Source organism: Salvelinus namaycush, chromosome 42 (genome assembly GCF_016432855.1).
Source record: "Salvelinus namaycush isolate Seneca chromosome 42, SaNama_1.0, whole genome shotgun sequence".
NCBI classification, from domain to species: domain Eukaryota; kingdom Metazoa; phylum Chordata; class Actinopteri; order Salmoniformes; family Salmonidae; genus Salvelinus; species Salvelinus namaycush.
This window is the reverse complement of record NC_052348.1, coordinates 12487479-12514180: the sequence shown is the minus strand read 5'-3', so window position 1 is coordinate 12514180 and position 26702 is coordinate 12487479. Positions and strand designations below refer to the sequence as shown.

General features: G+C 43.0%; 3 protein-coding genes across 4 annotated transcripts in view; 2 read left to right on the top strand and 1 right to left on the bottom strand.

Annotated features, from left to right (window-relative positions):
- The first annotated feature begins 727 nt into the window (after positions 1-727).
- tmem184c (transmembrane protein 184C) lies at positions 728-7001 on the top strand. The gene is made up of 11 exons (XM_038981297.1): positions 728-1333; positions 1442-1572; positions 1710-1746; positions 2205-2321; positions 2543-2631; positions 3902-3976; positions 4414-4507; positions 4647-4759; positions 5176-5275; positions 5574-5745; positions 6008-7001. Exons 1-11 carry the CDS (start codon positions 1214-1216, stop codon positions 6328-6330), a joined length of 1371 nt encoding a protein of 456 aa, XP_038837225.1. The 5' UTR covers positions 728-1213; the 3' UTR covers positions 6331-7001.
- Positions 7002-7759: 758 nt separating this feature from the next.
- Positions 7760-20652, bottom strand: LOC120034691 (protein arginine N-methyltransferase 9-like). Of its 2 annotated transcripts, none has more exons than XM_038981294.1 (13): positions 20538-20652; positions 19891-20090; positions 19141-19289; positions 18589-18825; positions 17949-18116; positions 17345-17447; positions 16540-16664; positions 16044-16233; positions 15573-15756; positions 12582-13329; positions 12307-12460; positions 10135-10257; positions 7760-8415 (listed from the first exon to the last, which is right to left on the bottom strand). In XM_038981294.1, exons 2-13 carry the CDS (start codon positions 20086-20088, stop codon positions 8146-8148), a joined length of 2649 nt encoding a protein of 882 aa, XP_038837222.1. In that variant the 5' UTR covers positions 20089-20090; positions 20538-20652; the 3' UTR covers positions 7760-8145. The 2 variants fall into 2 exon arrangements, with proteins under 2 accessions (XP_038837222.1, XP_038837224.1); XM_038981296.1 differs by having other exon boundaries at positions 16540-16649.
- Positions 20653-21427: 775 nt separating this feature from the next.
- The window catches only part of LOC120034960 (rho GTPase-activating protein 10-like), a 64072-nt gene continuing 58797 nt past the window's right edge, over positions 21428-26702 (top strand). The window contains exon 1 of the mRNA XM_038981681.1: positions 21428-22063. Coding sequence (XP_038837609.1) covers positions 21910-22063 — 154 coding nt within the window. The 5' untranslated portion in view covers positions 21428-21909. The remainder of the gene's footprint in view (positions 22064-26702) is intronic.

Below are 26702 nucleotides of genomic sequence, written 5' to 3'. Positions count from 1 at the left end.
ATAGTTATCCTAGGACTATACACAGATGGTCGTTGTGTTTTTCAAATGATGGCCTTGTGATAGCTTGTAGTAGAGATTTTTTTCAAGAAACTTCAGCCAAATACATTCCTACTGTCATTCATCTTCCTTGTGTTATCTTTCTTTGGACAAATGGTTTCACTTGACTAAATATTTAGTGCTGACTTGCACCTTTCTGAAAGCTTTTGTAGGAATTAGTGGAGCTTTTGGACTTAATGCTCTCACACCATTTCTCACTTCTTAAGAATCTTAATTAGAACCATTTATTCACAGGCCACATGTTTTACAGCAAGGAAAGAGAGAAAGAAATATATATAAATAAGAGATAGAGAGAGAGGAGCCAACTCCAGTATGAAAAAATTAGAGAAATTAAGCTAGCTTAATGTGGAGCATGATGATGAAAATGAGTTTCCACAGCGGACATCACATTTATACTTTGTCATTATTTTACACTGTTGAGTTATTCTTAACAACTTTTGGTCATTTAAATGAACCATCCTTTTCCACTTGTGTGAAATACTGAGAATGATTGATTTGCATTGCCATCTAGTGGAGCATACATGAGTACTCAGATTGCAGATCAACCGAACTACATCTGTGCCCAAGTCATCCATTGTGATGGAGTAAAAAGGTGAGCAATGAAAAGTATAGAGACCTTTTCCATATCCAATCAGATTGAAGCATGGGCGGCATTTGTCAAGAACGTCAACAAGAAGTAACCATCATTTACGTTGTAAAACTTATTTTTGATGTTTAGGAAGTTTTAGAAATTAATGTATCGTTATTAATACAAGAACGGCGTTGTTTTTGACCAGTTGGATTTTATTAGATTATCAATATATGTTTTGAATTTTATCAAGAGCTTTCGTTTGGAATGGATGCAGCGTGGATTCATTGTTTGTTTATAGTGAATCATGAGATCAGCTGACTAACGTTAGCTAGCTAGCTACCAATTTCTGGTTTAGCAAAGCAGCTAACGTTACAATGTGTTTGGAAATTGTCGTTCAGTATTCATGCTTCCCAAATGACATTTGAAACGAACTCTTATACCAAGCTATAGCTGGCAGCGGTAATAGCTAGTTGTTAGCTAGCTAGCTTGCTTGCTAGTTAGCATTAGCTTTGTTTTCACCTATTGACCCAGTGAGTGTAGGACGCTTGACAACTTGCTGTGGCTAACTAGCTTACCATTACAAATATGCCTTGTACTTGTGGCAACTGGAGGAGATGGATTCGGCCTCTGGTCGTTCTTCTATACTTTCTGGTTGTGCTTGTCGTCCTACTACCCCTGTGCATCTGGGAACTACAGAAATCAGAGGTCAGTTGGTATCATTGCAGCCCAATCAAATCGTTACTTGACACTGAATAGCCTAGTCCATGCTTTGTTGTTTGGATGTTGATTATATACGTCATTTATACCTTTCAGGTTGGTACCCATAACAAAGCATGGTTCATAGCTGGGATATTCGTGTTCATGACCATACCCATATCACTATGGGGGATCCTGCAGCATCTTGTAAACTATACTCAACCAGAGCTACAGAAACCAATTATCAGGTAAGTGAAAGGCTACTCTGTCACGGCTGTAGGATAGTATTACTTCATTACCATCATGGGTTTGTGTCTTTATCTTGAATGATGTACAATATAACCTAACTGATTGTGAATGATCTCGTCTCCTTTTTCTTTTACAGAATATTATGGATGGTCCCCATTTACAGTTTGGACAGTGTAAGTAATGCCTTCAATTCTTGATCATGTAGCTAGATGTTCTTAAAAGTCCACTTTGGTTTATTGTTAAGTTACAAATATTTGACAAAAGAAGTTAACAGAAGAAGTCACTGTAGCTTTGACAGTAGTAAAACTAAAAAGCGCCTGACATGAGCGTGGCACTTCAATTTGTTTCGTTATGCTAATTAGCATCTGCTACGCTCAGCATTCCCCCTATCACACAATTTCCATTATCCTACTTTCCAAAGAATGAGAACAGAGCTCCTTTAGAAAAACAAAACAGAGAAACAAAAAAATGCCTCACTCCCTGACTGACTTTTCAGAGTAAATGTTTTCAATAGTTTGAAGTGTTCACTATTATCATGCAACATATCATTGAAATAATGTAATGGCCCATCTATGATCCCATTCCTCTCCTTGTCTTCCTCTTCCACCCTCTCCCTTTCTCTCTCACACAGTGGATTGCGTTGAAGTACCCCAGCATTGCCATCTATGTGGACACGTGCAGGGAGTGCTACGAGGCATACGTCATCTACAACTTCATGATCTTCCTGCTCAACTACCTAGGAAACCAGGTACACATTCTTGTCATGACCAGACTGAGAATGATGCCAGACCTGTTTGTTCTAACATTCCAATCATGGCCACTCTTTGTCCTATGCCAAACATAAGTCTAGCACAAACACATCTGGATCCCAGGCTAGACTGAGTAGCCTACATTTATTTCAATATCCTCACACTGTAATTCCTCTCTTCTCTTTATTTCTCTCTCACTTTCTCAACCATGGGTAACCAGTACCCCAGCCTGGTACTGATGCTGGAGGTGCAGGAGCAGCAGAAACACCTTCCTCCCCTCTGCTGCTGCCCGGCATGGCCCATGGGAGAGTGAGTTTGTTGCTTTTATAGTTTTTGTAGTTCTTTAAGTGTATGTGTGCTATAATGAACAGGCCCCTGTACCAGATCTGTTAGGTCTGTGCATTTGGCATGAGAACAAACATAGGGGTTGGCTTTACTCATAGAGATAGAGGACGCAACATTGTATCTGTCCCATTAGGGTGTCTGGGAGCATGGGCAGGGCATTGATGCTATCTCCATTTTGAAGTAGTGAATTTTCTTCTACTACTTTTATAAGTTGGTATACAAAATTAAATGGTCATACTGCCACCTGGAATGTGTTGTTTGAACAGATATATAAAGCCAAGATTGGCAAATTTTCTGCCACCTGTGGTTATGGAATGTTCACTTATAATTCATTGGCTGAAGCCTCCTTATGACCTGGATGGATTTATGTGATCCTTCCTTAAACCGTAGGAAGTCCCACTCAATTGACTACTTCAAAATTGTGAAAGTCCTTAAAGGCACTGTCCATACTAAAACAGGCTTTTGGCCGTTAGAGTCCTCTATCAATATCTATGGCATTACTGCGCAATCAGCCAGGCTAATAAGGAGCTATAATATTATCCATACCATGTGTTATAAGTTTACATTTTAGGATGAAGGTCTATGTTTTTGTGCAGCAATAAACTACCACTTGTTTTACGTGTTATGAATGGATATTTTAGGATTAATAACATGTTTTTATACCACATTGATGTGTTTTAAGTATACATTTATATTTCAGGCTCATAATCAAAACAGGACGTTGGGTGTTAAAGTGGCTCCAGTCTGTGTGGCCTCCATTTTGAGTCTCTTTCTAGAAAGTTCACCTTCAAGGTGTTTGTTTGGCTGCTTGAAGTCTCTCCAAGTCTCCATTGCTACTCGCCAGCTCCAAACGAGCCCCAGTCAGGCAACAATAGTAATATGTAGCATGTCTGCCTGTAGTTGATTAAGAACAGAACCAGAAGTGTTTGCAAGTGGAACAACGTGTTCTCATTTTAGGAAAAATGCACCAGCCTACAGAACAGAAAGACCGCATTAGGCTCATCTGTTTTGTTTACTCTGCATTTGAACTAATGCTGTGCATCTGCGGTTTTAGCCACAGGTATTGCAACATCTTTCTTCATGGGATGTTTTTGATTTTAAGAAATGGAAGAGATTCATGAAAAACAAAGCTGGTGATTAGTAAGATGTTAGTGCTATTTTATAGTGGGGAAAAAGCTAACATTTTGTGTGAATGTCTTTCCTTAATAATGTGTACCGTGTTTTCTTATTGCAGGGTATTGCTATTGAGATGCAAGCTGGGAGTGTTGCAGTACACGGTTGTCAGACCAGTCACAACAGTTATTGCCTTGTAAGTGTTTTTCACAGGATCTGTTTTCCATTCAGGAGGGACTTATGTTATATGCCTAAGTGTTGAATGTACATGTGTCCAGAGAGACAGCAACCTTACCTTGGTCCAGGGCCAGCTGTCTCTCTTGACTTCTGGGTCGGCCAGTCCAAGCAGATTATCATTTGTTCAGATGGTGACGAAACATAAATATGTACAAAAAGGAAAAATACCAAAGGCATGCCCAAACCTAAAGATTTTAAAATAAATAAAGTATCATGGCCACCAAACCAACCAGCAGCCTTACAGCTCTCCAAGCTGCCACCCCTTGGGGGACTGGGGTGTGGAAGTAAGCTGTAGTGTGCGGTCTAAACTACCTAACCTATTCCCTAACACTCACCACATATAAATTGACTTTTTGTATCAAGTCATATCACATGTCTCCATTCACTATCCTGTAGGATATGTCAGCTCTGTGCTGTGTATGATGAAGGTAACTTCAGCTCAACCAATGCATGGACGTACCTGGTGATATTCAACAATATGTCCCAGCTGGTAGGTTCCGTATTTTTCACACTTGTCTCCACATTGCTGTAAACTTCCTGTCACCATACCACCACCACAAAGATAACATTATTAAATATTTAGCATTCAGTAAGTAATCTCTTATCATTCTCTCTCCTCTCTTTCCCAGTTTGCCATGTACTGCTTGGTGCTGTTCTACAAGGCCCTAAGAGAGGAACTGGCCCCCATCAGACCAGTGGGGAAGTTCGTGTGTGTCAAAATGGTGGTGTTCGTCTCCTTCTGGTGAGTGCTTTTTTTGGGGCTGCCATTTTGGATCACCTGCATCTACCTCCTAGCCTGGTTCCAGATCTGTTTGTGCTGTCTTGCCAACCCCTGTGGTCAATGTCAAGCCATTGACATAGCACAAACAGATCTGGGACCAGGTTATCGACCTCCATGATTAATAACATATTTGTTTACCAGTCAATGTGTCTGCCATTCATGGATCTAGCATAGTTATCCATTAAAGTAACACAGTTTTGGATGCCCATTTGTATTTCTTATACAACTTTTTTTCAGAATTGCATGTGTAGGACTTGTTAACAAAGTATGTTTTAAAGCTGTGTGGATTATAGCCAGTAATTGGGTTAATGCATTCCCTGTGTTGGCTACAGTGTATAGGATTGATTATTTCCACTCTTGTCTGGAATCTATCTTAGGCAAGCTGCGTTCATCGCTCTCCTGGTCAAGGTTGGAGTGATCTCAGAGAGACACACGTGGGACTGGGACAGTGTGGAGGCTGTAGCTACAGGCCTACAGGTAATGCAAGACAATACCAACACTGTATAATGCCATAGTAACACTTTTACTACAATGCTACATAACGCTGTAGTAATGCAGTTGTAAAATTACTTGTTTGGTATAAGGTAATATCTGTTGAGGCTTGTGGTCTCATGCCCCTAGAAAACGAGATGATTCATCTCAAGGACTTCTATCCTGTGCAAGATTTCTAAATAACTTAAATAGATATGATGGTCTGTTACATAAGTACATGAAACAGGTGTGAGAATAGACTTGCTTTGCTATACAGTCAAGCTTTCATCCATACTTCATCCAGGACTTCATCATCTGTGTGGAGATGTTCCTGGCGGCCATCGCCCACCACTTCAGCTTCACCTACAAGCCCTACATACAGGAGGCTGAGGAGGGATCCTGCTTCGACTCCTTCCTGGCCATGTGGGACATCTCTGACGTCAGGGCTGACATCTCTGAGCAAGTCCGCAACGTCGGTTAGTTCTCATCCCATTTGGCTTGACTCGATAGCAGTCATGCATGGATGGAATCGAATAAGCCGCTGTTAAGAACTTTGTTTGAAAAGGATTCATCTCAGAACCAAATGCATTGGCTAGCTACTCGATTTATGTTAATAGAATGTCATGAGAGAATAAAAAATGTCTACCCTCAATCTTCAAGACTTTGATAGATTTCCCTATTATGTGAGTGTATTGCCATTCTCATATCTTCAAACACATTCTTTCTTTCCTGATACAGGGAGAACGGTTATGGGCCGACCTAGGAAGACCTACTTCGGTGAGGCGGAGGACGACGGCGAGCGCTCAGGCTTGCTTTCTCCAGGCTCCCTGGACGCCATCGGTCCCACGGAGGCCTTGTCCAACCCGGCGTCCCCCAAGGGTCGGTACCAGGGCCTGGGCCAAACCCAAACGCCCCACTCCCTGTCGGCCCCCGCCGGGCTCAGCAATGCTCAGTGGATTGGAAAGGAGAGGGAAGACGATGGTAGACAAGCTCCAGAGCCCAGAAACACCACCAACGAGCCAACAGACTCGGTTACAGACGACCTTGTCGTTATCACCTAACTTAGCGACATCGCTAAAATCCTCCAATGGGAACTCTGAATGCACGTTATACCAAACACAGTTGGGCAGGAACCAAGTATGGCCTCGGCTATGTTTCCCCTACAGACGATATTTGGCTAACCCGCACATGACCAAATTTAAAGCAAGCGTTGAAAAAGCACACGTTAATCAAGCAACATTGTAGTGAGTCATTAGTCCACCAGGGTTGATGCAGATGGACCTCTGTCAATGACAGCTCGAAGAATGTTCATAAGCTTTCGTAAGGGTCTCATGACACTTAAGATATTTTTTCTTGTATCTGTATTGTACTACTGAGTCATAATGGTAAAGTACGGTACCTCAATACCTTATTTTAGTAGAACCCCTCTTCATTGTAATGGGTCTGGACTTCAAGTTCAAAAGCCGGTGAGAGATTTTACCAGTATACTTGTTCTATAATAGCACTACAAACTCCATCATTTACCAAGGCTTTTAGTTGTTGCTACGGAAACGTTCAGAGTATTATATATGTAGCTTTTAAACTGAAACTTATACAAAATACTGGTTTGCAGACAGTACCTCTCATTCTAGGGGTTTTCTTTATTTTTACTATTTTCTACATTGTAGATTAATAGTGAAGACATCAAAACTATGAAATAACACGGAATCATGTAGTAACCCCAAAATGTTTTTATTTGGGATTCTTCAAAGTAGCCACCCTTTGCCTTGATAGCTTTGCACACTTTTGGCATAAAGAAAAACCCTTGAATGAGTAGGTGTCCATACTTTTGACTGGTACTGAACATCATTGGTTTGCACATGCTTGAATACGGTCTTCGAACCTATGGTACAGATTTAAGCATGAAGCTGTGTCTCACTTTGGCATTAACGCTAACAGTCTCTAATCTTCTGATGCCTTGTTCTTCTATGTGCCGTACGTGGTCCTAGTGTATCCACACTATATCCACTATCAAGTAATTCACACATTTCACGTCTGCCTCTCATTTGTAAATATAAACTGATGCGTACACAGTCATGGTTATAGATTTTGTTGGACCAATGTAGCTGACATTTTTCTTAACATTCTAATTTCTGTTTTAAGCTTTTCAGGGATATTAGTTGTGATTTACCGTACTGAAAGGGATTGATTTCAGTCTTTTACTAGTTTCATTGTCATCCATTAGTAGAACGTCTTCCTATCAGGAATATGTGTCAAGTGTGTTAACCTTGAGGGAAGTACTACATCAAAACGTGTCAGCACCTTTGTCTTTGAAAGTTCAACTCAAGGTTCCAAACATTCACCCTCCAATAAATTAAATTCAATGTGACTGTCAGTTTTTGCTAGTGTCAATAAGAAATTGACACAATGTTGAGATGACACCAAGTGCCTTGTTTGTTCATTATGATTTTCTTTGATTTCTAAATTATTATTTTGGAGATAAAATGCAAGTGCTGATATGAAACATTTTAATTCGGACTGCAACCATAATCTAGAGACGTCATTCCAAAACAAGATTATGAACACACTGAAGACCAAAACGTCTCAAGATAAGCACATCATAAAACATGTAAATGTCTTTGTGAAAGTCCTGAGAGAAGGCATATTGAGATGGTAGCTATTTTAGAGCTGGCGCTTCCGGAGAATACATAGTCCAATCCCTTCCCCTCCTCGACATGTATGCAGTTCACACTCATAATATAGAATCCAGAGTGATACCTTTACCTCTCCCAGTAAGACTGAGTGGACTTGATGCTCTTGTAGAATCAAAAGCACCACAACTCCCTCCTTTAAAACACTTATGAAGTTGACTCTTGTACTGTTCATATCACAGACAGTCACTGAGCGGACTCTCTAACAGAATCCACAGTCCCGGTCTCCCCAGCCTCTTCCTCTATACTGGCTGATATGGAGATGGAGCTCTTCTGCAGGGTGACGGCCAGTCGTACCCAGTCTCCCTCCCTCACTGCCAGGGGCTGGTGCAGCACCACGGCAGCCTGCTTCCAATGGGAGTCCTGGTTGAAGGTGCTCACGCTGATCTCCTCGTTCAGGTGGATCTGGTACCAGAAGGGCACAGCAGTCACCCTGCCTGAGGCACTAGCCTGGACCTGGGAGAAAAACACAGAGTCAGGGCCATAGAAATAGACTATTGTAATCAATAAAATAGTAATTGTAAACTCAGCAAAAAAAAGAAATGTCCTCAACTGCATTTATTTTCAGCAAAACTTAACGTGCAAATATTTGTATGAACATGAGATTCAACAACTGAGACAAACTGAACAAGCTCCACAGACATGTGACTAACAGAAATTGAATAATGTGTCCCTGAACAAAGGGGGGTCAAAATCAAAAGTAACAGTCAGTATCTGGTGTGGCCACCAGCTGCATGAAGTACTGCAGTGCATCTCCTCCTCATGGACTGCACCAGATTTGCCAGTTCTTGCTGTGAGATGTTACCCCACTCTTCCACCAAGACACCTGCAAGTTCCCAGACATTTCTGCGGGGAATGGCCCTAGCCCTCACCCTCCGATCCAACAGGTCCCAGACGTGCTCAATGGGATTGAGATCTGGGCTCTTCGCTGGCCATGGCAGAACACTGACATTCCTGTCTTGCAGGAAATCACGAGCAGTATGGCTGGTGGCATTGTCATGCTGGAGGGTCATGTCAGGATGAGCCTGCAGGAAGGGTATCACATGAGGGAGGAGGATGTCTTTCCTGTAACGCACAGTGTTGAGATTGCCTGCAATGAGAACAAGCTCAGTCCGATGATGCTGTGACACACCGCCCCGGGCCATGACGGACCCTCCACCTCCAAATCGATCCCGCTCCAGAGTACAGGCCTCGGTGTAACGCTCATTCCTTTGACGATAAATGCGAATCCGACCATCACCCCTGGTGAGACAAAACCACGACTCGTCAGTGAAGAGCACTTTTTGCCAGTCTTGTCTGGTCCAGCGACGGTGGGTTTGTGCCCATAGGCGACGTTGTTGCCGGTCATTCCTGGTGAGGACCTGCCTTACAACAGGCCTACAAGCCCTCAGTCCAGCCTCTCTCAGCCTATTGCGGACAGTCTGAGCACTGATGGGGGATTGTGCGTACCCTGGTGTAACTCGGGCAGTTGTTGTTGCCATCCTGTACCTGTCCCTCAGGTGTCATGTTTGGATGTACCGATCCTGTGCAGGTGTTGTTACACGTGGTCTGCCACTGCGAGGACGATCAGCTGTCCGTCCTGTCTCGCTGTCTTAGGTGTCTCACAGTACAGACATTGCAATTTATTGCCCTGGCCACATCTGCAGTCCTCATGCCTCCTTGTAGCATGCCTAAGGCACGTTCACACAGATGAGCAGGGACCCTGGGCATCTTTCTTTAGGTGTTTTTCAGAGTCAGTAGAAAGGCCTCTTTGATGTCCTAAATTTTCATAACTGTGACCTTAATTGCCTACCGTCTGTAAGCTGTTAGTGTCTTAACGACCGTTCCACAGGTGCATGTTCATTAATTGTTTATGGTTCATTGAACAAGCATGGGAAACTGTTTAAACACTTTACAATGAAGATCTGTGAAGTTATTCGGATTTTTACGAATTATCTTTGAAAGACACGGTCCTGAAAAAGGGACATTTCTTTTTTTGCTGAGTTTATTTCTATGGTCAGGGCCACAGCTCAGTGGAAGTACTGACACTGCCAAGGAATCTAGCAACTCAGTGTTATCCTCAGTATAATGTGTAAGCAGACAATGGTGCCATTTACCATGTTTTTTTTTTATATGAATGTTTCAGACAATATCTGATAATGTATCTATAACTAAATTAATCTGTTGGGTCTTTACCTTGACGTCTCTGTTGGTATAGTTGGCGTTGGTGTTCATGAGGTCCAGGATAAAGAGTTCTACAGAGTCACTGAGATGTCTACATTGCAGAGTGGACAAGTCCAGAAACACATGGACTGGAACCTAGGAAGGAGAGATATCATATCATATGTCCATTCAGCGGACATCTATACAACCCTACATCTGAGACTAATTCAACTCCTTTAAACAGAATGACAAGGCAGTCCATGTAGTCTAGTTCAGTATTTCCCAAACCTCTCCAGCTAGTTTCACTAGTTGTCAGGTGTTTTTAACAAAATCTCCAACTCTTAGAACTCCTTTAGAGTCATGTGCATCATGTGACCTGCTGCAACGCACCGCTCTAGAAAGCAGGAGGAGAGTTCTGATCGAGCGACAGAGTAGGAGTGTCTGTCACAGAGAACAAACGAATGCCGCCTCCTCCTCCCTGTCACAGCTCCCGGTGTCTCCGCCGCTCTCCGTTTGATGTCATTGATGTAATGCTTAGTGATGGATCCAGGTAGGGATGTCCTTACGTGAAGCCGTGTGAATGAATGCTTTCCCCAGCGTGACAGTCGTGCTATGGCGTGCCCTTGTCTAAGCTCTTCAGAGACAACATCTGTTTAAACAAACTGCCGTCCCGCCGGAGCCAACGCCGAAAATTAGAGCGCCAACAAGACACCGGAAAAGACGGACAACTTAAAAGGATTTCTCAGCTCCCCGTAAATACGGACGGAAAGCCAGATAAAAAAAAGAGAAGTCTCAACGTAGAAGGTTGCATTGCAAGCAAAATTTGACTTGTAAAAGGACAGTTTAAATGTATTGTGCCCTTTCAAATTGGTTCACTTGAGCGCAACTGCAATACAGCAGACCGAGAACCACTAACAGTACTGCGAAAGAAACTATAAGAAAACAAGATGGCTGCTGGCATTATATGTCAGCAGCCATCTTGAGTGAAGATGTTACAACCCTCAGGCAACATGTTGGTGTGTCTCAGGAGCCTGTCCTTTGAATCAGAAGAATGATGCAAGGTACAAAGAACATTGAGGCAGCTGTCAATACTATGACTATTGCATCAGTGACATGAGAGGGAATACCAGATATGAGAGGAGAGGAGACATGTTGAGCGAGAAAGGTTTGGGAGTTGTGTCACGTAGAATGAATTTCTGAGTTAACCATACTTTTCCCCCTAACCATGCAGTAAATTTACTATACGACTTTGTAAGTTATCAGAGTATAGTGCATGCACATTTAGAGCTGGGGAGCGTGACTAGAGCCAGGAGGTTTTCCTGACAATGTGAGCGGACTCGGTCCTCTGTAGCTCAGTTGGTAGAGCATGGTGCTTGCCCTCAGAACAGCCTCAATTTGTCGGGGCATGGACTGGCCCATGTTGACTCCAATGCTTTCCACAGTTGTGTCAAGTTGGCTGGATGTCCTTTGGGTGGTGGACCATTCTTGATACACACGGGAAACGATTCAGTGTGAAAAACCCAGCAGCGTTGCAGTTCTTGACACACTCAAACCAGTGCGCCTGGCACCTACTACCATACCCCGTTTAAAAGGCACTTAAATATTTTGTCTTGCCCATTCACCCTGTGAATGACACACATACACAATCCATGTCTCAATTGTCTCAAGGCTTAAAAATCCTTCTTTAACCTTTCTCCTCCCCTTCATCTACACTGATTGGATTTAACAAGTGACATCAATACGGAATCATAGCGTTCAACTGGATTCACCTGGTCAGTCTGTCGTGGAAAGAGCTGGTGTTGCTATTGTTTTGTACACGGTGTAAAGAGATATATATATATTATATATAAACGGTGTGGTTTGAGGCCTGAATGCTGATTCACTGAAAGCTGTGGTATATCAGACTGTATACCACAGGTATGACAAAACATTCATATTTACTGCTTTAATAACCAGTTTATAATAGCAATAAGGCTCCTTGGGGGTTTGTGGTATCTGGCAAACATACCACAGCTAAGGGCTGTATCCAGACACTTTGTGTTGCATCGTGCATAAGAACAGCCCTTGGCCACATACCACAACCCCTCTGGCCTTATTGCTTAACTATATCATTAAAACCTCAGGCCCTAGTGACGACATATGCAAGGCAGGTGGGGAGACACAGTATGCATGCAGCGGATCTGGGGAGGTGTGTCAGTAACTCACAGTGAACTGGTTGATGAACGGGGCGATGTTGAAGCCCAGTGTAGGCTCCTGGCCCTGGACAGCACTCTCCAGCAGCAGGGTGTCAGACTCCACCAGCATCCCGTACAACACTATTCTCTCTGGGAAGATCTGACCGCCATCCTCCAACAGGCACCTGCCATGGATGGACCCCACCAAAACAATCAAACATTTGTACAAAAAAGGGACAGATTCTTCCAAACCCAAGTAGTCTACCAAAACTATATTTCCCAGCAACGCTTGCCCCATCTTCCTACCTGGCTAGGGTGGCTTTCTCCATCAGCTTCTGCCTCACTAAGCCACAGGTCTCCACACAGTCTAATATAATGGCACTCCACAGCTTCTCCCTGGAGGGTCTCTGGAGCACTGCCTGCTCGTCCTCCACCTGGTTCAGCCAGAACTCGAGAGCCTCCTCTGGGACACCGTTGGCCCTGGCCAGCCTCCTGAGCACCGCCTGGTGCTGGGTCTTCTCTACCGAACTATAGGCCTTCACCTGGCCCTGACTGGCTGCCATGAGGGAGAGAACAGAGAAGCCCTCGGACACGTCCAGCACATAGAAGGGGTCTGGACCAGGGTCCATAGGGCCACTGGGGGGGTCAGTGAGAGGCATGACCTCTAACCCTTGACCCTGGCTGGGACCCTGGACCGAACGAGCGTCCTTCAGGTTGGTGATGAGTTTAGCCAGTGCCCTGCGGAAACTATCGTGGTAGGGCTGGTTGTTGAGGAGGGCCATTTCAGCACACTCCAGCATGGTGTAGTCTCGAGGTCCACTGCTCTGCTCTGTCCCGAGGCAAGCTAGGGCGCTGCACAGTTCTGCCTCGGCGTTAAGGCTTGGGTTGGGATTGCCGCTCGGGCCTGGGTTGTTTCTAGGTTCGTCTGGATCCAGACAGTCGTCTAGACGGAACTCTTGTCCGTCTCTCGCTACGGCAACGCTGCAGAGTCTCAGGTAGGCGTCCCGGCAGGAGATCTCCACGATGAGCTCGTCACCAGGCCTCAGGGGAAAATCTGACGAGACATTTCATGGTTCATTTGAATAAGGACAAATACAAACCTATTGACATTGAATAAACAACCATCCAATGCGTTGCACCATCACTTAAATGTTTAGCCCATTCACCCTGGCACACATACACAATCCATGTCTCAATTCTTAAACCTGTATGCTCCCATTCATCTACACTGATTGAAGTGGATTTAACAAGTGACATCAATAAGGGATCAAAGCTTTCACCTGGTCAGTCTATGTCAAGGAAAGAGCAGGTGTTCATAATGTCTTGTACACTCACTGTATGTACATTTGTTTTGAAGTGTGTGACCCTTTTCCAAGTCTAATAAATAAAGCACGTAAAATTGCAAATGACGTACAAATTCTTGGCATATCATAAGTAACAAGTTGATTCCTTTCTTTTTTATAAGGCCTTGTTGCACACATTACTGTTTATTCATGAACCACAACAACAAGTAAACATAACTGGCATGGAACAAGATGCTTTGCCACTGCACAAAAAGAAAGAGGGAGAGGAAGAGAGGGGTAGGAGCAGGGGAGCGAGGGAAATGAGATTCCGGAGGGAGGGAGGCACACAGACAGAGAGACAGAGAGAGATTCCTGTAGGAATAACATCTGTTTGTGTCATCACGGCAGCGTGTGGCTTGTCATTGTCAGGGGGCGTTTGGGGACAATACATATGTATAGCCTATAAGAGATTCATGAACACTAAAGAGTGTCACAGGCGGTCCCGGTGCACCCGTCTGTCTCGCCACGGCAGCCGGGAAACGGATGTCGATGATCATCGGGAAAAATAGCGGGGATGGTGTCTGGTGGGTCCCTAGACGCTGCCAAGGTCAATTAGCAACACTGCTGGACAGAAACACTGAGCTCAGCAGCTGAATGATGGTGCATCTCAATGACACCACCACGGTACAACTTCACTTTGTTGTTCTACGTCTGGAAGGAGCACAATAGCCTGACAAGATAAAGGAGTACAGAATTGTTTGCAGACAAAGGTCAAGCCAATTTGCGTAGAATTCATTCAATCCATTTGAATGTTCATGGTTGTGAAATTCAGCTAGACAAACCAAAGACAACCAATAACAGCCTTGAGGTTACAGTGTAAGTTGACTTCAGTCATTGCCTAATGTCTTCAATGGAATAGGTTTCTTCTATATGTAGCCTACTGCCCCCGTTTGACCGAATGGGGAATTGCATTGCAAACATCAGAAGGGGACAAATATTACAGCGGAATATGCAAGAACACTATTTGTATATATTATGTACAGTATGTAATATATGTGTCATTTATTACTGCAATAGTTGTTCTGAGTGGATGTCAGGAGAATCTGTGTAGAACTTGATCAGTCTCTACAGTGCATTCTGTGCATCTCTACTGTATGATTAGAAGGGATATATGTAGAGATGTTTATGCACACTGCTCCCTATGCACTGCTCCCTACGCACTGCAACACTACATCATACTCCTACAGTGGAGTAGTGTGCAGTTGTCTAAATATACTACCTCACTGTATGTGTATAGGCACTGAGTGTACAAAACATTATGAACACCTGCTCTTTCCATGAAATAGACCAGGGGTTCTCAACTCTTACCCTACGAGGTTCAGAGCCTGCTGGTTTTCTGTTCTACCTGATAATTCATTGCACCCACCTGATGTCCCAGGTCTAAAAATCAGTCCCTGATTAGAGGAGAACAATGAAAAAAAAGCAGTGGAACTGGCTTCAAGGTCCAGAGTTGAGTTTGAGGGATATAGACTGACCAGGTGAATCCAGGTGAAAGCTTTAATCCGTTATTGAGGTCACTTGTTAAATCCACTTCAAATCGGTGTTGATGAAGTGCAGGAGGATATTCAAACCTTGAGACATGGATTGTGTATGTGTGCCATTCAGAGGGTGAAAGGGAAAGACAAAAGATTTAAGTTCCTTTCAATGGGGTATGGTAGTAGGTGCCAGGAGCACCAGTTTGAGTGTGTCAAGAACTGCAACACTGATGGGTTTTTCACACTCAACAGTTTCCTGTGTGTGTAAAGAATGGTCCACCACCCAAAGGACATCCAGCCAACTTGACAACTGTGGGAAGCATTGGAGTCAACAAGGGCAGCATCCCTGTGGAACACTTTCGACATCTTACAGAGTCTATGCCCCGACGAATTGAGGCTGTTCTGAGGGCAAAAAAGGAAGGTGTTCCTAATGTTTTGTACACTCAGTGTACATTCATGTCTTATATAAATGATCCTACTGTGTGGTGTCTGAACGGGGTAGATGGCCTGCTCCCAGCAGGTGTCCTCCTTAGGGCCGGTGGACAGGCTACTCTCCTGGTCCAGGTGGAGCTGGAACCACACGGCCAGGGCGTCCAGCAGACCCTCCCCAGTTACAGGCAGACGCACCCGGCTCACCTCCCTGGAGCACAGACCCTCCAGCTCCTGGGGTACAGTTAGCATAGCATAATACAATCACTGCTCTTGTATTCTTGGAACCTATAGCCAAATATCACGCAAACTAGCTTGTTCGATTTTGAAAAGCTTGAGAGTATGAGGCTTTTGACATACGAGATATTGTTTTGTTATCAATATACAGAATCTACAGACAGCAATGCCACTGTGAGGCTGTAAGTCGTAGTTGTTGATGATAACTAACAGTTCCCCATAGAGATGTAATTCTGGTTTATATGTTATCCATGTACACATAAAGACGCTCTACTGCCGCTGACCTGCACGTTGTTGAAGTCTATGTCCAGGGCATTGAAGGGTTCAGTGAGAGGCGTGTAGCCTCCAGGCAGTCTGCTCAGTCTCTCTGTGGTGTAGGGTTCTGTGGAGTCATCCTCTGAGCTGCAGCTTACTGGGCTGTGGAGCTCTCCGGCTGCAGCCATGGCCAGGCCTCCCACCTCAGACACACACAGCCTGCAGGCACATGGTTATAAATAGATGGTATGACATGTATATTAACACCGGTGTCTGTTTACACACACACACTACCTCCAGGGACATATGGCCTTCAGCTGTTGTTCCATGTCGACAATTAAATATTCCAACAGATAAGGACACGAAAAGGTGAATAACATGTTGAACTTGTTGATGTTTGGTCTACTGTTCTAAACGCTGAGGCATTGAAACGTGCTAAATAAATTATACCACTAAATCCATCATTGAAGAACAATGTCTGACTGACTTAAGTTAGCCTTTATTAACAACAGAGGGACAGGTCACCTGTGATGGCGGCGGATCTCCAGGCACTGGACAGCCATCCCAAACACAGTGGCTCCAGCAGGGATGACCCGGCCTGTTTGGGAGGGAGGCCTGGATGGGTCCTGGGTGCTCTGCAGAAAGTGAGCCTTCACGTCTTCATACATCAGGCCTCATGCCATTAACTTTGCTATAATAGGATTTTGGTTGTTGTTGCAATTTATAATATATGTTCACTAAATGCACTTGTCTGTATTTATGATTTTCATCTATCCTTTTTTTTAACCTCAAATGTATTATCGCATTGAGACCATAGATGGCACTGTTGACTTATATTGGCTGCAGCATTATGATATTGAGGAAGGTGGTTGATTGGTACTGTAGCCTCCTACTGTAACCTTAAAAATGATTTTGGATTAATCTCTTTGCCAATAAACAAAGGATTTGGCTGGATAAAGGACATTTAATACAAGAGGATTGATGCTCCATAATCATGTTTTACAATTGTGATACAAAAATATAGGTAAAGCCTCTTTTGAAGATTACTTTGCGATCACTTGTGTTGAATTGAGAGACAGACAATCCTGTTAAATGAATTAAAAACATGAACATGACTGGCATCTAAATCCATGGTTGTAATGAAACTGAAAATGTTATGAGAAAGTGTTGGGAAATAAATAATCAATACTAAAACCAATTAATGTTACTTACTAATCATGGTAATGCTTTCAGACTTGCACTAAAGGGTGGCTTGTATTCTCTACAGTGTTTGAACTCAGTATGAACACAAAATTAATCCTCAAAATGGCTGCCTATGCTAGTTAATTACCTGTGGAGGCAAAAGCAGATGATTCCAGGCGTGTATAAGGCTGTCTATAATACCTTCACCAAATAGGCCGGCATCCACAGTCTCGGTGACAACCAGCGATACCCTACCACAGAAAACACATCACACAAATGGTACATACACATTAGAGGAGGACGCATAGGGACAGTTTCCAGGCCACAGACTACATTTTAGTCATTTAGCAGAAGCTCTTATCCAGAGCGACTTACATTAGTGCATTCATCTTAAAGTAAGCTAGGTGAGACAACATATCACAATTGTAGCAAATACATTTTTCCTCAACAAAGTAGTTATCAGCATAGTCAGTTCTAGTAGGAAAAGACAAGTGCATTACTTGCATTTTATTTTGGGAGAGGATATGGAATTTATTCAAGATACTTTTTAAAGAAGTAGGGTTTCAGACGTTTTTAGAAGATGGGCAGCGACTCTGCTGTCTTGACATTGTACGGGGTTAAATTAAGTCTTGGACTGATGCCCATGCTCAATGGAGAGTCTCCATGTCTTTTTAGTCCAGGACTAGGCTTAATCTATGTCCAGGAAACTGGCCCATACAGATGTCAGAGTAAGAGGGAAGGTGAATGGTCACCTCTTAGGGATGTCTTTAGGCACTTCCATCTCCAGTGACTTCATATGGAGGATCTTGATGCGTCCGTTCATTCCGTTAGCGGTGACCACCTCACAGGCCAGTTCGTACATGGTCTTGGACAGCTCACAGGCGTACACCTCAGCCGCCCCTGCCTTCTTAGCACACATTCTGTCCATAGAGAGACCGGAGAGGAACAAGGATTACAAGCAGTAACAAACGAATAGAAATGGACAGACCACAGCCATGACAGTTAGTGTTTTTAACACAAATGTAGTCAATCCCAGAGATGTGTAGATTTCTCTGGGATAAATACTATCCATTAAGATTGTAAAACTTTAACCTAATTATTCATACAGCATAGCCACTGTAATAAAACAAAAGATGCACTTAAAAGGATAGCTCACCCAAATTACAAAATGACATTGGTTTCCATACCCTGTAAGGAATGTACAAGGTATGACAGCAATCCATGCTTTGGTTTAGTTTTCCTGGCAGTGGCTGGCACTGTTTCCAAATGCTACCCTTTTAGCATTTACGGCACAAATGTCCAAAGACCTCTTGCAGGTTAAGAAAAGCAGTATGTAATTTTTTCATTTGATGAACTATCCCTTTAACTGTAATAGGCAGAAAGAAATCTCACCCGAGGATACCGGTCCCTGTGCCTATATCTAACACAGTGTTGCAGCCTCCCTCAACAGCTTTCTGGATGGCCTGCTGGTACTTCTGGTTCCTCCTTCGATCGTTGAGCATCAGGAAGTGCCAGCGCTCCACCAGCCAGTTGGCCACGCGGTAGAAATTCTCCTTGGCCTCAGGGTAGTCCGGCTTCAGCTTCAGGGCCTTGTGGAAATGACCAGCGGCCTCATCCCTGAATCCCATTCTGGAGCGTGCATGGAAGATTGGAATAGAACAATTGTGAGCAATCTAAGAATACTGTGACACATTTACTAGGACACAGTGCTGTCTGGCTAGTTCAATCACTTTACACCACTGCATGCAAACAAACACTTCATTGGCAAGACATGAAAGAAAAGATAACTACAGTCTTGATCCGGTATTGAGCACAACCTAAGGTACAATATTACCCCACCATAACTCTGACTAGTAAAGTCAACCTAGTAAGCCTGACTAGTAAAGTCTTCCCAGTTCCCAAGCCTACAGACAAGACACAGTCAGACTGTTGAGTGAGGGCTACCTGAACAGGTGTTCGCCCATGCTGTTGATGATGACCTCATCAGTAGGGAAGAGCTCCAGAGCCTGTTCATAGCAGTCAAACAGGTCCTGGATGCGCCCCAGAGAGTCGAGCTCATCTGCCCATTTGAACAGAGTGAACCTAAAGGACTCCTGAAAACACACAAAAAAAACACACATTATAAAAACTTTATTGGTGATGTATTGGACTAATCTACAAATGGCATCACTTGTCTTTTTCCTTCAGTGGTAAACATTCATATTATAACGTGCAAAGAGAATACACACTTCAACGTCAAAACGAAAGGTAGCCTAGCAGTTAGAGCGCTGGGCCAGTAACCGCAGAGTCATTGGTTTGAATACCCGAGCCAACAAGGTTGAGCAAGGCACTTAACCCTAATTTGCTAAAGGGGCACCATAATACTATGGCTGACCCTGTAAAATAACACATTTCACTGCACCTATCAGGTGTATGTGAAAACAAATACAAATCTAAGAAAAACATTCTGAAAGTTCAAAGGGAATGTCAAGTGTCAGACAGGCTGAATGGTGTATAGCCTACAGCAGGGCTCTCCAACCCTGTTCCTGGAGATACAGTCCTGTAGGTTTTCGCTCCAACCCTAATATAGCGCACCTGATTCTAATAATTAGCTGGTTGATAAATTAAATCAGGTTAGTTACAACCTATAGGAGGGTAGCACTCCAGGAACAGGGTTGGTGGTCCCTGGTGTACAGGGGTTCCTTTGCTACCCACACTGGCAAAGTCCTTCAGCACAGGAGCCAGGTTGAGGACGAGAAGGTAGTGGACAAAGGCGGTCCCATAGTCTTGGTTGAACAGACACTGCTGGGCACTCTCCAGTGACCTGGACACCAGCTCATTCCTGGCAGGGTCCTCCCTGGGCACCCGACGGTTCCGTCTGCCACGCTTAGGCCTGGTGCTGGTGTTGGGCATTCCTATCACACAGGGAGTTAGGAGACCACATTTGTTAGGCACACAGAAACATAAACGCATAGCCACACAACATTAATCACACTGATGAGCAGTTTAGTTTGATAATTACATTACTACCTACAATGTCATCAATAGGTGTTGTGTTGCTGTGGTTGTAAAAGTGTGCAGAAGATATTTTGGTTGTAACCACAATACACGAGCTAGCAAGCTAACGTTATAATTATACAAGTCTAGACTATCGGTACAAAATGCCACACATACTAGCCACATCAAATGATACAAGAGTGTAGCTAACTAGCAGTGTTGTGTTCATCATGCAATATCACTAGCTAACTACTAGGTATTATTTTCAAAACTAGTCGCTAACTTAGCCACTACTGTATGTTAACTAGCTAAATATAGCCAGCAGATTGTGTAAAACTTAATTTTCAGTGATGTTGATGACTTACTATATATGTATCACACAATCATGCATTTAAATACAACAGTAACGTTATAAACGATGATCACATTAACAGTATAAAATGTAGCGCTAGCAACATCTGATAGCGCCGTTAGCTGAAGACCACTGACAGTGAAGTATAATAAGAGTTTCTAAACCCAGAGACGCAACATCGCTAAACTTCCGGGAACGCTTGCGAAGCAGACCAACAGACCAGGCCGGGGTTTTGGTTTAGAGAAATCAATAAGAGAAGTGAAAAATGATTCCTTAGCTGTTAATCTTCTCGAAATCTAAAGGCACAGCCTAGATTGAAGACCATGTCTCAAGTAGTTGAACATCTTTACTCTAACCTCGTGAACGTGACAAACTGACACGTCTTCATTTTTGTCAAAAACAACTTTATTTCGAAGGAGTGCCTTTGATTTGACGGCCTGAACATGCGCCGTTTGGCGCGAAACGACCGTTATACCCGGTGACGCGTTCTACTCATGAGTTTAGCTAGCCTACAAAGCGTGATCGGGGATTTCTATTGGTGTAGCAGTTTCTGCCTATCTTTATACTGTACTGTCTTAGGTATAATAAGAACTGTCCGTTGAGTAAATAAGTACGGGTAGGAACAAAGATATCTTCCATGATTCCATTGTGTAAAAGTTGTGGATGTTCTGAGTGAAGAGAATCAAGTTAGAGCGTCTGAAATATTATAATAAAAAACGGACACCAGCTAGATGTATTATAAGTATGTATTTTGTAGAAAATGTAAATATTTTACATTGTTGTCAAATGTATGAATTAATCAGAAGGTGGGTGGCAGCCAATTGGATAAACGCCCTATCCCGCGTCTGGGGAGGAGGGCTTGAGCTCAACGCCTACTTGTCAAATAGGAGTTTCTCCTTTCGACTGTCAATTGAATGTCTATATTGGACGACGTGGACTACAACTTGGATTGACACAAGAATATACAGAGTTTTTCTCGACCTAAATAATGGTTTGCTGTTACTCTTGAACAATTTGTAACAAAATAGTTGGTCATTTAGGAATGCCATGCGCCTTTTCAACTACTACTAACATGCTAGCCAAGTTACTTCGTGAATTAGCTGTAGTTAGAAACTAGTAGTTAGCAAGTCAGCCAAACACGTTATGATTTGGGAACACTAGCTAGCAAAACGTAGATAACGTTTGCTAGCTAACGAGTTAGAGGACAGCACAAGCTAGTTGCTCACCCTAAAAAACAGTTTAGTTGGTTAAAGTTACTTTTTTTTCGCTTGACACCAAGACATTTGTTGGTGGTGGCTAACTAGTTAGCGCGTGGTTTTTATAAAGCAGCTTTACAGCTTTGTATGTTAGCTAGCTGACCTAGCCAACTAGCTAACGTTAAAGACATGGGATTACACCCGTTGGAGTTTAGCGAATGCTACCTGGACAGTCCCGTTTTCAGGGAGAAAATAAAGGCACACGAGGCAGAGTTGGACAAAACCAACAGATTTATCAAGGAACTCTACAAGGATGGAAAGAATCTCATCAATGCCACAAAACGTAAGTTTTTATGCAGTTGAGTTTATTGCCCTGGAATGGTTAAATTGAGTTGCTGGCTAGTTGACAGGTCTCTCCCTATGCAGTTTCAAGTTTGCCTTTTGGACTGTGCAAGCTATATGGTTAATATTATAACGTTATTGCTCACTCTTTGCTTGCAACCAGCTGTATCCAATCGCCCTAAACTTTGTTTATAGTTACCAAAATTTTGTTTCAACATTTTGTACATGGACCAAACTGGAACACATTGCTGACAGGTGGGTCTGTCAACCCAATTTGGTGTGCATGAACTTGCAAAATCCCCAGATGTTAACATTCACCCATTGTCTAGAGGCCAGAACACGATTCATATGGAGTACTTTGCAAAAATGTAAAGGGTTTTCCTTGAAGATAGGTTATCGCCTCAATTCTATCCAAATGACTTATGGGTGTGTGACAAGGTTGAAACATAAGTCGCCGTCATCATGGATTGATTTGTGAGCACACCTTCACCTGGGCAAATATCATAATCTCCATGCACTCCAACCCAGTGGGTTGGGTCTGTCAAATTGGTCAGGTTTCTTATAAACTCTGGTATTATCAAGTGTTATTTGTCACATCCACTGAATACAACAGGTGTAGACCTTACCGTAAAATGCTTATTTACAAGCCCTTAACCAACAATGCTGTTCAAGAAATATAGTTAAAATATTTATAAAATAAATAACACTAAAATAATGAGGCTATATACAGGTGGTACCGGTACAGAGTCAACGTGCAGGGGTACAGGTTAGTTGAGGCAATCAGCTACCTGTTCATTGCTGGAACAAAGCCCTGAAGACACCACTGATGTCAGGTAAATTGGTTAACTTAATTTAGTCGCTGATTTAACTATATTGCCTAGAGTGCAACTTTTGCAGTGCCGTAGGAGGGTACTGCTTTTAGCCCACTGCAAGCCTCTGAGGTTTCCTTGTCATAAGTCAAGGATTTCTAGCAAGGCATGCCAATGTGTTTTTCATTACACTCAAAACACTGGTGTACTTTAATCTCTCCTTTTCTAGGTGCAAAGAGATTGCATGTTCCATTTGGAAAAGCCAGTGAAGAAACAGAATATTTCTAAAAATAAAGAGTAACGTGACTTTCACAGACGGTCCTCTCTGTTTTGCAGGCCATTTTGGGAGTTATCAGGGACCAACATGTGCAGCGGAACTCTCTGGGGCAGCCTCAGATGGACTGTTTGGAATAGAACCACCTCTGTTATTCACATTGCATGTGAGCTTTAATACAATGCAGAGTAGTGTAGCTGTAGGTAGCCCACACAATTAGTTGTTCAGGCCAGGAGAGATCACTTGCTTGCTTTGACAATTGATTGTCCCTTCCTAGTGTAACTGGTACTCTACTGGTCTCATTAGAAGCCAGTGATGAGCTTGTTAAGAGTTTATCGGTTCACTACAATCGGTGATGCAGCCCAGAATAGCTCAGGTCAACATCTTAACCTTCAGTGCAGCGGACTAAAAATAGTGTTTCCGAGGTTAGTTTGCAGTAGGCCACACTCCCACTGTAAGAAAATAAACATTGACTTTTCTGTTTAGGCAGTAGGGATGCCATCTGAGAGCCCTGCTGCTGCACTGCATAACTGTAACAATAACATATATTTGATGTACCCTAGGTCTATTGTTATTCCAAAGAATTGAAGGTTCTAGAATGGAAAGGTGAGCTTATTTCATAATGCAGGCAGTACACACCCTCTGCCTCCACATGGAGCGTCACCCTGCTAGGCTGGCTCTGCAGGGGGCTCAGTGGATGTATGTGTGGCAGGCATTGTTTTGAAGTGGGCCTATCTTTTGCTGGTAACATCGGGCTCTAAAATCTTTTATTTCTGTTTTGTTTCTGCTTTCCCAGTTTTTGCTCTAAAATAACACAAGTAAATATAAATTATTGGAAAAACAATTGGATGTTGTAAGTCCTCACAATGCTTAAACCACACCAAGAGACTACTTTTGAGATCTGTGAAAAATATGTTGATTATTTTTGGGGAAGTTACCTTGTATTGTAGGTGAGCACCAGCCAGAGAATGTTTTTGGCTATCAATGTTTCTGTAGCCCTTGTGTTATTTCAGAATTTGCTAAACAAATGTTTACTGGATTGATGCAAATAATCATGATATCATTCTGCCAGAAAGGCATTGGCTACGTTTTGGGTAACATTTCATTGAAAAGGTTTTTGAGAAAGGCTTTCCATCTCTACCAGAAGACCGTTATCATTAGCCTCATTGCCTATAGTACACTGTGTAGCCGTTGGCATACGCGTGCAAAACACAAATAACTGATTCAGTTTGTTCATGACTTATGATTAACTTGGGCAAATTAATGTTAAATGCATTTAGTTGATTTCCTACTAAGTTCAATACATTTTTCAATATTGTTAATCTGTTTAAATGTCTAGATTCTGAATAGGCCCCTAGTAACAGGCCTCCTTTGGAAGACATTTGTTGAGACCAAAGACCACAAGCAGAGCAGATTTAATATCCTACTTGATGAAAGGGGGGATACCTAGTCAGTTGTACAACTGAAATGTGTCTTCTGTATTTAACCCGACCCCTCTGAACCAGAGGGGTGCGGGGGGCTGCCTTAATCAACATCCACGTCTTCAGCGCGTGACAACCCCTTTAGAATGTCAAATCAGTGAATAGGCTACTGTTTTATTTCATGGAAATGAACAGAAATAGGCTAGGTTTAGTGTTGTTGATGTCTAGCAAATCATTCTGACATTACTCAACTGCCAAGAGGCAGAGCAAAATGGCAGCAGGTAGCCTGGAGGTTAAGGGTGTTGGGCCAGTAACCAAAAGGTTGCTGGCTTGAATTCCAGAGCCGACTAGGTGAAAACATCTGTAGATGTCCCGTTGAGCAAGGCGCTTAACCCTAATTGCTCTTATAATTCAACCGGGATAAGGTCGTCTGCTAATTGACAAACGATTAAAAAATGTAAACTCATTTGGCTGTGCATCAACTTTGACTTGTAGGCCTAGCCTATTTCCTAATGCGCTTACTGTATATGGCTGCTCTACGCTATAGCCGTAGCCTAGTTAGCTAGCTAGACATGTGATTGTAGTTGATACAAAGTGGGTTGAACAGAGGGTCAAGATCATCTTTGTCTGAGATCAAGAACAGCGTTTATTTTAGGTAGCAGTGTGTACCTGGTTTTATATCCTTATTAAGCGATAAATAAGATGGGACCGGTGGAGTCTGTGGCCGCGTAAAGTGGCATGTGGTGTCTTTACCAGTCTCTTACACCTCTAAACTGCTCCAGTGTTTACAGTGTCAGCTTTGTGCACTCACTCACTTCTCTGCGTGAAGTCAGTCATGAGCCAACACCAAGTTCTCACTACATTTACTTAGAACAACTGTTTCAGACAGCAGAGCATCGACTGACAGCTGCTAGGTCTCGAGACAGACTGCACTGAATAGACGGGTTGGTTGTTTAGCAGCAACAATCGACGCATGCACAACTATGGGGCAAAACAGGCGGTTGGCTTAGATTGTTGATAACATGTAAACTATATTTAATCTTCAATGTTCATTGAAAACATAAGTGCTCCTTGAGCAAATGTATTTGTCTCAAATACATCATTGCAGTTGGTTAGCTAGCATTTTTTTGTTGCCTTGTTAGCATTGCCATGAAATGTGTCAAATCGTCAAGAATAGACATAACTAGCTGAAATGAGTCGTTAACGATTCACCACATGGCAGTTTCTTGTCATTGTTGGTAGCTATCTGGCCATCCAGAATCGCAACAACTCAAACTTCTGCCCCATTGAAGCATGTGCATTGTTTTTGTGACGGTCAGCTAACCCATATATAGTCCCTCACTAGCTATGTTTCCATTAACTTTTCCTGAATGTCATCAACAACAAACGAAGTTTGCATAGAAAATGGATGTGACAATTGCCTGCTAGGGTGCGATTCCATTTAACTATCTTGTCTGATTTAAAAACAGCTGGATGTAATGACATCACACCTTTAAAAAAAAATATATCTGGCAAAAAACAATTTTCAAATAAAAATGCAGTGGTTGAAGTGTTTCCATTACCCATTTAGGCAAATTGCGCCTTAAGTTCTCATATCTGCCGTTTTTTGTTTAAAAAAAATTGCGACATTGCTTTTGTCGAACATACCTGGGTCAATGGAAACCTGCCTACAGTCTGAGATCAGAGTAAAATGTCTCAGCAATTAGCTGTACTTGTTTGACTTTGTTTTATCTGCCTTTAGCGTCTTTGCTTTTGTGGTTGACAAGGAAAGAGGCTTGGCTGGGATTCAGTGAGATGATCGTCATTTATCACCATTGAAATCAGACCATGTTGTTGACCGGAGGAATTGACTCGGGCTCTCTAATATGGCATATAATCCTCACGGCATGTGAGCCTCCCATCGGCTTCATGGCAACGTTAAAAGCTATTTTGTCAAAGGGCAGATTCAGCATTACGCTAGTCTTCAGTAAACATCCAGAGATTTGGTGTCACTGCCTGTACATATCATGTGATGAACTGTAGCCTGGTCCCAGATCTGTAGGAGTTGGCTATACAGCACAAACAGATCTGAAACCCGGCTAGATGAAGGCTGAAGTTTGAGTAAGGTAGGGACTAGGATGAGGAATGTTGCGCTCT